At 45.8% G+C, this 12,685-nt stretch overlaps 1 protein-coding gene across 4 annotated transcripts in view; it reads left to right on the top strand.

Annotated features, from left to right (window-relative positions):
* SHOC2 (SHOC2 leucine rich repeat scaffold protein) overlaps positions 1–12,685 on the top strand; it is a 401,285-nt gene that overhangs the window by 217,874 nt on the left and 170,726 nt on the right. For all 4 annotated transcript variants that reach the window (XM_069239398.1, XM_069239395.1, XM_069239396.1 and 1 more), the window contains one exon: positions 12,187–12,375. In XM_069239398.1, coding sequence (XP_069095499.1) covers positions 12,187–12,375 — 189 coding nt within the window. The remainder of the gene's footprint in view (positions 1–12,186; positions 12,376–12,685) is intronic.

Genomic DNA, 12,685 nt, shown 5'->3' with positions numbered 1-12,685 from the left:
TCCACAAAGACGCACTAGTAACAATAACATTGCCAAAGGCACACAAGGTTGCTGGAGACGTTTACCCCATGGCCCATCACGTACCCCTAGTGTACAATATAAACGCAGCAGATACCGCAGTTGAAGCTCACTTTCTGGAAAGGACAAGCCACCCTAACTCTTGGGCTTGGCAAAGATAAAGCAAGGCTGTGCGCTCAGAGATCCCATAGCAGAAAAAGATCTAGAATCCATCCTGGAGGTGAACTGATGATGTACTGGAGCATAATCTGTATCTGACTGAGACGCGCGGGTTCTATCTTCCTCTGCTGGAGACACAGAGTAGAAGGTTCTCCCTTTATAAAGCACCTGTAAGCTCCGCCTGCTGAGCCACACCCCGTCCACCCTCGAAGTAGGTAATGGAATTCCCGCCTTTTACCAGGATGATGGATGGATGACTAAGTATTTTTTACCCATGATTCTAATTATGTATTGTATGTGCATATGTGTGTGTAGTCGTGTGTGTGTGTATAAATATATATATATATATATGTGTATGTATGTGTATATGTTGTTTCTGTGCCTGGCATGTTTGTGGATCATTGCATGGCTCCTGTTTTTTTTTTTTTTTTTGGGTTGTTATACTAGATATCTATGAATTTCTGCTCTCTTTTTATCACACTTATCTACTCATCACTCTTATGTCATGTCTCTATCAAACTATCCTCCATTCTCACTCGGACTCATCCCAAATCCCTTCGACCACTTTCATCCCCTAAATATCTCTGCCTAAGCTCTTCCCTCCAACTCCACATCTAACTCACCAAACCTCACTCTACCTCTGTGACCTCCCACACAACCCTACTAAATTCTCCTGCATTCATCTCACCCTGCTACTATGCTCTCCCTAACCCTTCCACATCCTCTTTCCCCTCCGCCCCCCTTTTATTCATCTCAAGCCTTTGGATTGAGTAAATGAAGGATAAACTCCCAATTAACACTTCTGGATTTCTTTCCTCCTCCACCCCTCCATTACTCCAGTCAATCTAACTAACAAACTCTCATATCCGCAACTCAAATTAACTCATAATAATACTAAAACTGTACTCCTTATTAAATTATACTAATCCATCACTAATTCTTGTTGGGTACCGGAGTAGCGTGCTACTCATCGAAAAGCGCTTCGACGCCTCGTCAGGGGTAGTAAGCGCTATATAAATACGATTACAATACAATACAATACATTGTGCAATTAAGCCACTGACTAGATACATTTGTTTCTCAATCCCCTTTAACACCAGAGGACAGTGTTTTTGTACAATTCTATCCAATGAATAGTAAACTGTTACATACATGCAGATCAAAGGCAAATTTGACACAATATCTTTAAAAAGGTACATAGTGAAGGTGAGGGATTGTAGGACACCATATGCTAATTTCCCTGGCTTTCTCAGACTTTACATATCTATTTAACGCAGTGGTCGAACTGAATTAAAGACAAAGAAAAAAGTATGGATAATATGATCCTGAGTGCAATGGGGACTGGGTCAATGAACATAGAGGCGGAATCAAAGGTGTGGCTAAAAAGAGCAAAATATTCTCTAACTACTTTGTAGTTATTTCCTCCATCAGATAACTGTGTATAAAATAATGCACACCAGAAATGGAAAATAAATGGCAAGCTAAACTAGTCAGTGGGAAATTCACTAATTTATGTTACAAAATCTCTATTGGTTAACATGATCACTTCAGAGTTGTGTATGCACCGAGAGGCTCATAGAACCCAACCCTGGTGATGCAGCAGGGAATACGGAGTTGTGTATTTTTAGTGCTATGGGGTCTCTGACTGTCACAGAAAACATTTTTAATGTGAATGGCTTTGTTTTAAACTTGCACTACACACCTAAGATAGGCTGCAGCACAATGCGAACATACAAAGACAAATGTTTCCAAAATGTAGATTTTAGTAACATGCAGATTGTACCAAGTGAAAACATTTTTATAACTGTTCATAATAAGCATGCACTCCACAGCTCAGAAAACACTTAGAGTACCTCCCAAAAATAATAAATGTCATCAGAAATCTTAATGCGACTCCTATACAGAATCCAAGCAGCCTTTACAATTTGTAGATTGACCAGTCACGCGCATTTACATTTTATTTAGTGTCTAGGCACCCTGGGTAGAAGGCTTGTTTTCTTATTTAGGGATCTTCTTCTCTCTCTGGATCACCCACTTCAGCTTAGCCAACCTTAACTGAGAGAATTTGTGTTTTTTTTGTTTTTTGTTTTTTAACAAAAGAGCTAAAATTATTGGCAAATGCTGTCCGTGGTAACTTCCTTCACGGACAACGGACATTCAAGTTAATTTACAGGCAGTCCTTGTACGTTACAGTTGAGTGGTCACCCTATCTGCTTCGTAACATGCTTCACAAGCTTCTGCCTTCTGGATCTGGATATATATATATATATATTTTTTAAATTTAAGAACCAAACGGTGTCTTCAAGAGACTGCACCAGTCCCTGGTGTCCTTAAAGGGAATCCCATAATTCACCTTGAATTGTCTACATCTTCAGATATTTGTTTCCTTTCAGATAGATCATTGACTGACTCCCACCTAAAAAGGTCATCTATTCAAATATTTTAAATGTCTCTTATAAACAACGTGGGTCTACATGTATCTCTCTGCACACCAGTGGGGCTTTACTTTTGTTATACCTTTCGCAGCACTAATTTGAAAGAAGGGAAGGGGCGTCATTAAGCCCTTACTCAAGCAGCCTGAGAGGTGGTGGCTGTCAGGGGATGCAGTTCTGTACAATATGAAATATTAAAATCGTTTTTCATGGCTCCTTTGATATTTTCAGAATCTAATCTTCAAGAACCTCATAAGTATGACATTTTACAATGGAAAGGGGAGTGCTGGAGAGGAGAGATGGATGGTTTAATGGGAGAATGAAGGGATAAATGGAAAAAGTAAGGCGGGTGAAGGATGGGAAGGAGTGCAAAGGACAGAGAGAAGGAAGAATGTTTAAAAAGAGAACAATAGCGAGATGAAAGGTAAAGAAGGCAGAAAGAAATGATGGAAAGAAAGGAAGAAAATAGAGAAGGAAACAGAATGAATGGAGGATAAAAAGGCAAAAAGGAGGGCAGGAAATGTAAGAGTTTTAAAATTCCCTTAGGGGAGAAATCTCCTGAACTCCTGGTTTGTTTGCCTTATCTGCTCGCTCAAAGCTCTTTCGGACATGATTCAAGATAGGAGGTGGTTTATTTTTCTGGCTACTCCCTTAGTAGCTTGTGATTTATTATGCTGTTATCGGTCCATCAAACAGGATGCATTGGATTGCTATTCAATCCTGCATTGTAGTGGTTGTAGCTGCTGAGACACCTCACTGTGCCTTTTGGGATTCGTTGCTTTCTATTTCATACTGGTCTCTTTTATAAGACATGCACTTTTTAGGTCACAGTGTACTAGAGCACAGCTATCTGGTTTGCTAAATACATCTTGGGGACATTCAGAAAGCTGACCTAGGAATGCATTTTGCCCGTTGCTTGCCAATAGCTTTGTGGTATGTAACTCACATTTTCTTGTTTTTGCTTTTGCTGGTTTCATTTGTCTTGGGCTGTCCAGCTTGAGTTCTTACTTTCCCTTCCCCGAACCTTTTTTACGGTATCCTTCTGAGTGCTCCCTTTCTGTAAACAGGCCTGTAAATCTTGTTCTTATTGCATCACATTTGCTGTGCCTAAGGTCTCATGTCAGGCGCTGTCAAACATTTCTTTCTCTGACTTCAAAGGGAGAGGATTCATGTGACAATCTTGCTGGATACGGGGGTAGGAATTAGTTTTTTACTAGTACACAACAACATTTTAATGAACTGATAATTATTTCAGAACATATCAGAATTAGGTAACAAATGAAGCACTTTTTAAATATTTCTGAGTTGTGTTGGAAACAAATATTTTAATATGATCAAAACAAATCATTACACTAGGTGATGCAATTTCCACACATAGGCCCTCATTCTGACCCTGGCGGTCGGCGGAGAGACGGCGGTCGGACCGCGAACAGACCGGCGGTATTAAAAATGGCATTCTGACCGCGGCGGTCCCCGCCGCGACCGACCGCTACTTCTCCACTCCGACCGCCACGGCGGTCATGACCGCGGGGCTGGAGTTTGCGCACTCCGGCCCGGCGGTCGTCCCAAGACCGCCAAGGGTATTATGACCCTGCCTACCGCCGCGGTTTCTTGCGGGCGGGAACCGCCGTGCGAACCATGGCGGTAAGCACTATCGGGGCCAGGGAATTCCTTCCCTGGCACTGATAGGGGTCTCCCCCACCCCCCACTACCCACCCGAGTCCTCCCCCCACACCCTCCACCCCCCTGCCACCCCCCAGAGGTGGTACGAACCCCCTCCCCACCCCCACCCCGACATGCACATACATGTACCCCGACATGCACACACCCCCAACATGCACATATACACACCCCCTACACACACATACACAACGGGGACACATACCCGCACACATACATGCCGACATGCGCACCTGCCGAACAGCACACATTACCCATAGACACAGCAGCACCCCCCGCCCGCATACACGCACTCACACACTCCCTCTACACACTCACACGCACACCCCCATGCACGCCCACATCACACAACACCCCCCCACCCCCTCCCCTCACGGACGATCAACTTACCTTGTGCGTTGGTCCTCCGGGAGGCGACGGGAGCCATAGGGACGTGACCGCCAACAGAAGACCGCCAACAGAAGACCGCCACACAGAAATGTGGGTCGTAATTCTGTGGGCGGTGTTCTGCTGGCGTGGCGGTGGAGGTTGACCAGTCTCCACTTTCCCGCCGACCGCCAGTGTGGCTGCTGGCGGTTTTCCGGCGGAACGCTCCCAGCGGTCAGAATGCGCACAGCGGCACACCGCCGCGGTCGGCGGTCTTCACCGCGGCGGTAACTCAGCGGTCTTGCGAAAAGACCGCCAAGGTCAGAATGAGGGCCATAGTCTGTGCACTCAATAGTTTTATTAATAAAACTGTATGTCTGTGCAAATGTAATGGTCATTTCGATTGAAAATGTGTTGTCAGTGTGCACACCACACCATGAATACTCCACTCTGTGCCACTCAACTCCACACCACACCTCTGCACTCTACTCTGCACAACTCCACTTTACACCACTCCACGCCTCTCTACCCTACCATTTACCACTCTAAACCAATGCCCTCTTCACCGCACTATTCTACACCACTGCACTCTTCTCCACTGCACTCTACACCACTCCAGTCTAGGCCACACCAATCTACTCTGCACAACTCCACTTTACTCTACGCCACTCTGCACCAGTGCACTGTAAGCCACTGCAATCTACACTAATACACTTTACTCTCTAACACTCAACTCTGTCCCTGTGCTCCACACCAGTCCACTGTATGCCACTCTTAATGTACTCTGCCATTGCACTCTATACAGCTTTACTCCACGCCCTTACACTTTGCCACTCTGCGCAACTGCATTCTACCCTGCACCACTCCATGCCACTCCACTCTGAAACAATTTAAGCCTCTGTTCTCTACTCCTCTGCCCCATTCCGCTCTGCCACAGCACTCTGCTGCTCTACTCTTAACCACTGCACTCTATGCCAATGTACTCTACTCCACTGCTCTCTATACCAGTCTACTCCACTCTGACACTGCACTCTCCGCCACTCCACTCTGTGCTACTGCACCCTACCACTTGGCTCCCCTCTGCGCCCGCCCCCCCTCTGCGCCGCTGCACTCTGCAACTCCCTCCCCTTTGAGACTACTCCTCCAGCCATGCCACCATCTTAAGACTGGATGACCGAGTATCATTTGGCCCTTCTCCGCAACCAAGTTGCTGTGCTCTTGGCTAGGAGAGCCATAGAGAGGATTCCGGCGCCAGAAGTAGGCTGTGGCTGTTACTCTCGCTACTTTCTGGTCCCCAAAAAGGACAAGGATCGTCACCCTATTCTAGACCTGCAAGCCCTCAATCCCTTCTTCAAGAAGAAGTTCGGAATGCTCTTATTGGCTTAGGTTTTGTCTGCCCTCGAGCCAGTAGACTGGATGGTAGCACTGGACTTGCAGGATGCTTATTTCCACATCCATATTCTGCCTGGCAACAGACGTTACTTGCAGTTCACTGAAGGCCACGAGAACTTTGTTTACCATGCTTCCCTTTGCACTTACAAGTGCCCTTCGGGTGTTCACCAAGGTGATGACTGTGGTTGCAGCTCATCTGCGGGGATCAAGAGTATCAGTCATCTCCTATCTCGACGACTGGCTGTTGAATGCGAGCTCACTCCAGGCTGTCGTCTCCTACATCCAGACTACGGGGAATCTCCTGCATTTGCTGGGGTTCACTATAAACGTGCCAAAGTCACACCTGACTCCCTCTAAGATGCTTCCTTTTACCCAAGCTGTTCTGGACACAGTGCATTTTCAGGCTTGTCCTCCCGAGTGGAGAGTCCAGGATATTCAAGCTATGCTACCAGTGTTTCAGTCTTTATCCTGGATTTCTGTGAGGCCTTACAGCCTCATGGCCTCCTGCATCCTGCTGGTGACACATGCCAGATGGCATATGTGGGCTCTGCATTGGGACTTGAAGTTCCAGTGGGTGCATCATCGGGGGAATCTCTCAGACATGGTCCAGATCTCAGAGGGAACTGAAAAAGATCTGCAGTGGTGGTTAATGAGCCACCATTGGGCCAGATGCAGATCCCCCACCCTTTCCCAACCAGACCTGACAGTAGTGAAAGATAAGCCACTCCTGGGATGAGGTGGCCACCTGGGAGAGGTGAAGATCAGAGGAATCTTGTCTCCGGCTGAAGCGGGCCTCCACATCAAGGAGCTCTGTGCGATCGACTGGCATTGAAAGCCTTTCTACCTACTATCAAGGAAAAGAAAGTGCAGATGTTCATGGACAGTATCACCGCCATGTGGTATTGTAACAAGCATCAGGGCGGAGTGGGGTTGTGGACCTTTGGCTCCATGCCTCCGGACATGGCTGGAACAGCAGGGCATATCACTGATTGTCCAGCATATGGTGTGCTCCCTGAACACCAGAGCAGACTAACTCAGCCGAAAATGCCTAGTGGATCACGAATGAAGTCTACATCCAGAGATATGGTGCAAGTTCTCCCTCAGCAGTGGGGAGAGCCTTAGTTATATCTGTTCGCCTCTGCCGAGACTGTGCAATGTCAGTAGTTTTGCACACTGGAGTTTCTAAGGTGGCAGACACTCTGAGACTCTTTTAGTCTCAAGTGGAATTCAGACCTCTTGTATGCCTTTCTTCCCAAACCACTCCTGCTCAGAGTCCTCAAGAAGATCAGGAGCAACTGGACCCAAGTAACCCATGTAGCTTCGGACTGTGCATAGAGGATCTGGTATCCCGAGCAGCTGAGCATGTCCATCGATGCTCTGATCAGACTGCCCCTTTGGGAAGATCTTCTGTTGCAGCAGCAGGGGAGGTTTCTTTCCCCAAACCAGCCCACTCTTTGCCTTCTTGCCTAGAGATTGAGCGGCAACAGTTGACAGGTTTTGACCTTCCTCCCGAAGTCTGTAACTTCATCATTGCAGCCAGGAGTCCCTCCACCCAAACAGTATGCGCCAGTCATTGGAGGAAATTTGTGGCATGGTGTAGAGACAAGTCTGTTGACCCCCATCTCTGTCTCTCTTTTTGAGGCTCTACTGTAAATTTTTTCCCTTGCCCGACATCGCTCTGCGTTGGTCACTCTTAAGGGCTGTTTATCTGCTTTTTCTGCTTTTTTGCGGTTGCCTGATCAACCCTCCTTGTTCAAGTCTTCTATTGTGCATAGGTTCCTCAAAGATCTTTATTAGACCGGTCAGATTTTGGTGTAGTTTCCCCTGCCTTTTTGGCTTCTTACCTCCGTTTTTGGTCATGTGTTGAATTTCGTTTTTGTTGGCTGTAGGACTCTGGGCACTTTACCAGTGCTAAAGTGCAAGGGCTCCCTGTCTAAATGGTATTGGTGATTGGTTTATCCATGATTGACATATTTGCTTTACTAGTATGTCCCTAATATAGTGCACATGGTGTGCCCAGGGCCTGTGAATCAAATGCTGCTAGTGCTTCTGCAGCATTAATTGTGTCATCCACATGATTAGCCCTGTAAACATGTCTCAGACCCCTCACTTCAGTGTCTGTGTGTGCAGTTCTGAATTGCCATTTCGTCCTGCAAGTGCACCCACTTGCCAGGCCCAAACCTTCCATTTTACTACACGTAAGTCACCCCTAAGGTAGCTCCAAGGGCTGGTTGCAGTGTATTTAAAAGTTAGGACATGTACTGGACATGTACTAGTGTGTTGTACGTGTACTGATTGGGTTTTCAGTACTGCAAGGCCTATCTCTCCGATAGAGAAACATGAGGATTGCCTTGAAAAATCTTTTAAGTGTAATTTCCCATTTGGAACAGATAGAGATTGGAGTTTGGGGTCTCTTAACTCAAAGTTTCAAAATACATCTTTTGGTGAGGTTGTTTTTTAAATTGTAAGTTTGAAAATGGCACTTTTAGAAAATGGACATTTTCTTGCTTAACCCTTCTGTGCCTTTGTCTGTGAAATACACGTTTGGGTCAGGATGACAGTGAGCTGTATGTGAATTCCTTCTAGACAGTCACACAAAGGGAGCTCAGGTGTGCCATGCATATTCTGATGGGTCTTCCTGAGCTAGAGTGGTGTGAGGAGCTGACACTTGCACCTTAATAGGCCTGTGCTTGTCCTCACACAAAGCAGTCTCCAACCCCTGGAGTGTGTCTGGGGCCAGGGCAGGGAAAGGCAGGGTCTTGTGCACTGCAAAGACTTCCCTTTGAAGTTTGCTTACTTCAAAGACAGAAATGCCTATAAGTTTTGGACTGAGGGCGTTCTGCCAGGAAGAAGAGTTGGATGCTGTAGGAGGGACTGCCACTCTGTCTGTTGCTTTGTTGTTCTGGCCTGCTGCTTTTGTCCTGGGAGAGAAAGGACTGGACTTGTTTTCCAAGGTTCCCCAAGAGCTTGAGTTGAGATTGCCTCCTGTTAAGAAGTCTCAGGTACATAAAATACTTTGTCTGCCAGCACCTGGGCTCCTCTGCTGAGAGCCCTGTCCTGCCAAGTGGTGCCAAATCCAATCTGGGCCCGTGAAGGAGGTTTTTGGTGCTACAAAGTGAAAATCCACGCATCGACTCACTGTGTCATTTGGAACCTACGCATCGCTGGAAGGATTCAATGCGTTGCTGCTGCCTGCACTGGAGAGTGGTCCCCGCTTGGCGCAATGATTACCGTTTTCAACGCTGACCCCAGTTTTCCGATACAGTGCATCAGAAGAACAACCGTTGCATGAGGTTTGAGTAACGCATCACTGAAGTCTGTGGCGCAACGCCCGGACTCCAACGCAGCACATGCTGCATCACTGTGAGATCTATTCATTGCAGCTTGACTTTCAACACATCGTCCCTGGGAGATTTCTTCATTGACACCTCAGTAAGGGACTGATACTTTGTGCTGCGAACAACGCATCACCTCTCCTGTGGCAGTAAGGAGCCGACTCATCACCTCCCCTACCTAGCAGTAAGGAACCGGCACATCACCTCCCCTGCAACAATAAGGAACTGACCTATCTCTAGCTCTTTCGGTGCATCACCTCCCCTGTGGCCTCCATCGTCTTTGTTTTTGATGCATCTCAGCTTCTTTGCCCCAGTCAAGTGCTTCATTGATTTCAAGAAGCTACAGTTGCATTTAATCTTTTAAAAGTGATATCTTTGCTTGTGTATGTTGGACTTTTGTTGTTTTGGTCTTGTTGTAAATTTTGGCTATTTTTCTAAACTTGTGTGGATTACTTTTGTTCTCTGTGACTGTGTGTGTGTGTGTGTGTGTGTGTGTGTGTGTGTGTGTGTGTGTGTGTGTATTCAAACACTTTACACATTGCCTCTGAGATAAGCCTGACTGCTCATGCCAAGCTACCAAGGGGGTGAGCAGGGGTTATCTTAGTTGTGTGACTCCGTTATTCTGACTAGAATGAGGGTCCCTACTTGGGCAGGATAGCAAACCATTGCCAACTAGAGACCTCGTTTCTAACAGTCTTGCTCATCTTTTCCCTACATCGCCATCCATTATGCCCCAGTGGAATCTTAATTTGCTTCTGACCTTTTTGATGTGCTCTCCTTTTGAACCCTCCCCCACATTGACTTCCTTGTGGCAATTTTATGTGCCCGCAGAGAGTAAGTGCAAGGCTTCTCATCTAAGTCGCCCTACCTCTCTATCTATTCTGACAAAGTGGTGCTTCGCACGAGGCCTCTTTTCTGCAAAAAGTGGTGACTCCTTTTCATGCAGGCCAGTCTAGCACTTTGCCTACGTTCTATGCACCCCACATCCTTCAAAGGAAGAGGAGTGACTCCACCACTTGGACTCCAAAACAGCATTTGCGTTCTAACTTGATTACACAAAATAATTCTGGATGGACGACCAACTCTTCGTGGGGTATGTGGATGTGAAGAAACTTCGGGTGGTGCAGAAGCGACCCATCTCTTGTTAGGTCGTGCTCTGCATCAAGATCTGCTACGCACTAGCCAAAAAAGGACCCCATGAGTGTTCGCGCGCACATTCTACCAGAGCTAAATCTGCTACCACTGCCTTACCACAAAGGGGTCCGTTGCTGGACATTGGTCAGGCACGTATTTTCCAAACACTACTGCTTGGATAGTCAGGGACGGGCACTTTGCCTGTTCGGTTCTGCAGGACTTTCTTCTTTGAAATTTGTTTGCAGACCTACCTTGGGGATGGTATTGCTTGGGTTTCTTTTCAAAGGTAAGGAATCTACAGCTTGAAGTCTCTTGTCCGATAGATAAGATACTTACCTTCGGTAATGCCTTATCTGGTAGAGACGATATCTAGTTGCAGATTCCTTACTGACCCACCCATCCTCCCAGCTCTGCAATTTCTAGGGACGGGGATTTTCCTTTCGGGGCCCTAGTTTTGACACACCAGTGATCAGTGTTCTTCATGGCACTGCTCTTCTGGCGTGGAAAGCTGTGAAAAGAAACTGATGTCAGCGTGCCTGGGAGGCACCTATATAGGAACTGCAATGCCATTTCCAACTTGGAAAATGCCGATGACTGACACGGAGCTGATCAACACCACCTACTGGTGCCCAGGGGTACTGCTCATGAAAAATCTTCCAGATCCAGTCTGAAGCCTGGGGAGAATTCAAAGGTAAGGAATCTGCAGCTAGATATAGTCTCTACTTGATAGGGCATTACCAAAGGTAGGTAACTTGTCCGCTCACACTACTGAACACTACTAAACACAAAACCGTTATGCAGCCACCACTGCCTTTGTGCTTTCATGTCACTTAACTCCAGATAAGGGTAGTAGGCCTCTACCATTGCAACGGTAGCGCGTGGTGCATTGTTCCCGGTCTAACAAGACAGCTTTACCGTGTGACAGGTGTATTTTATAGTGTACACACATAATCTGTGTTCTCCCACAACCACAAATAAGTACCAGGGACCCAGATATCCATGCACTCAGGACAGGGGTGCATGTCCATCACTACGCAATGGACTTTTCCATCCCAACAATTGTGATGCATGTTTGTTGGTGAGACAGTGAGGCGATAATGTACACATCAAAATTAATAGAATCTTTGTTCTCTGCACACATTTTATTTTATTGCTACAGAAAAACTGAATTATTTTGTGTAACAAGAATGAAAAGCTTAGGTGAGCAACTGGGGAAGTTTGTCAAAATTGCTTTAGACGAGAGGTGTGCAAAGTTGTATTATTCGAGTGAAATATTGACTTTAAAGTAATGTATAGGGCTGACTGTTTTCCATTAGTTAATGCCCAATCGTAGTTCTTCCCCCTCAATTGAGGCACGCATACCTCTTGTAGCTTTACCTCATGTGAATAAAGTATGGTGTTAAAAGCACCAGAAACGTCTGATTTGCAAGTACAAATCTTGCAGAGGGCATGTGAAACACATTCTGGACACCTCTAAGTTACAGTTGTTAGATTGTTTAGCCCAGACTTTACAATGACCTGTTTGGAATATGAGAAAGTACATAATTGAAATTTTAACGCAGTAATAAATATTGTAATTTATTGCCGCATTTGCGTAGCGCCTCTGAGGCCCGAAGCTCTTCGAAGTTAATCTGTCTTAGATTTTTAAATGCATCTTTTGCTTTCCACAGGGTCTTTTATCCAGTCTTGTGAATTTGAGCAATTTAACTCTGGCCAGGAACTGCTTCCAGTCCTATCCTGTTGGTGGACCATCTCAATTCTCCACTATCTACTCTCTCAACATGGAGCACAATCGTATCAATAAAATTCCTTTTGGAATTTTCTCAAGAGCTAAAGTGTTAAGTAAGCTGAATATGAAGGTGAGGAAAATTTAATGTAACGTATGTTTAGAATCCTCTCGGACAATACTGACCTGTACTTTTTGTTATATTTGTATTAAAATCCGTGCCCCATCCGAATTGCTTATAGAGTCCTATATATTCCAATTTAAGACTGTATACTACATTGTGCCTTAGATGTTTTGAAATTTTAATCATAAATGTGAATTTTATACTTTTCAGACCAAATCCAGGCTGGCTTACCTCTAGTACCTCCGATTTAATGTACCCCAAAGTAAGTGTGCTTGACTTCTGTGATCATTATTCAGCAATACCCTTGTGTTCATGGTAA

This window comes from Pleurodeles waltl, chromosome 6 (assembly GCF_031143425.1).
Source record: "Pleurodeles waltl isolate 20211129_DDA chromosome 6, aPleWal1.hap1.20221129, whole genome shotgun sequence".
NCBI lineage: Eukaryota > Metazoa > Chordata > Amphibia > Caudata > Salamandridae > Pleurodeles > Pleurodeles waltl.
Note: the sequence above shows the minus strand (reverse complement) of the source record. Positions and strands in the feature narration are given on the sequence as shown.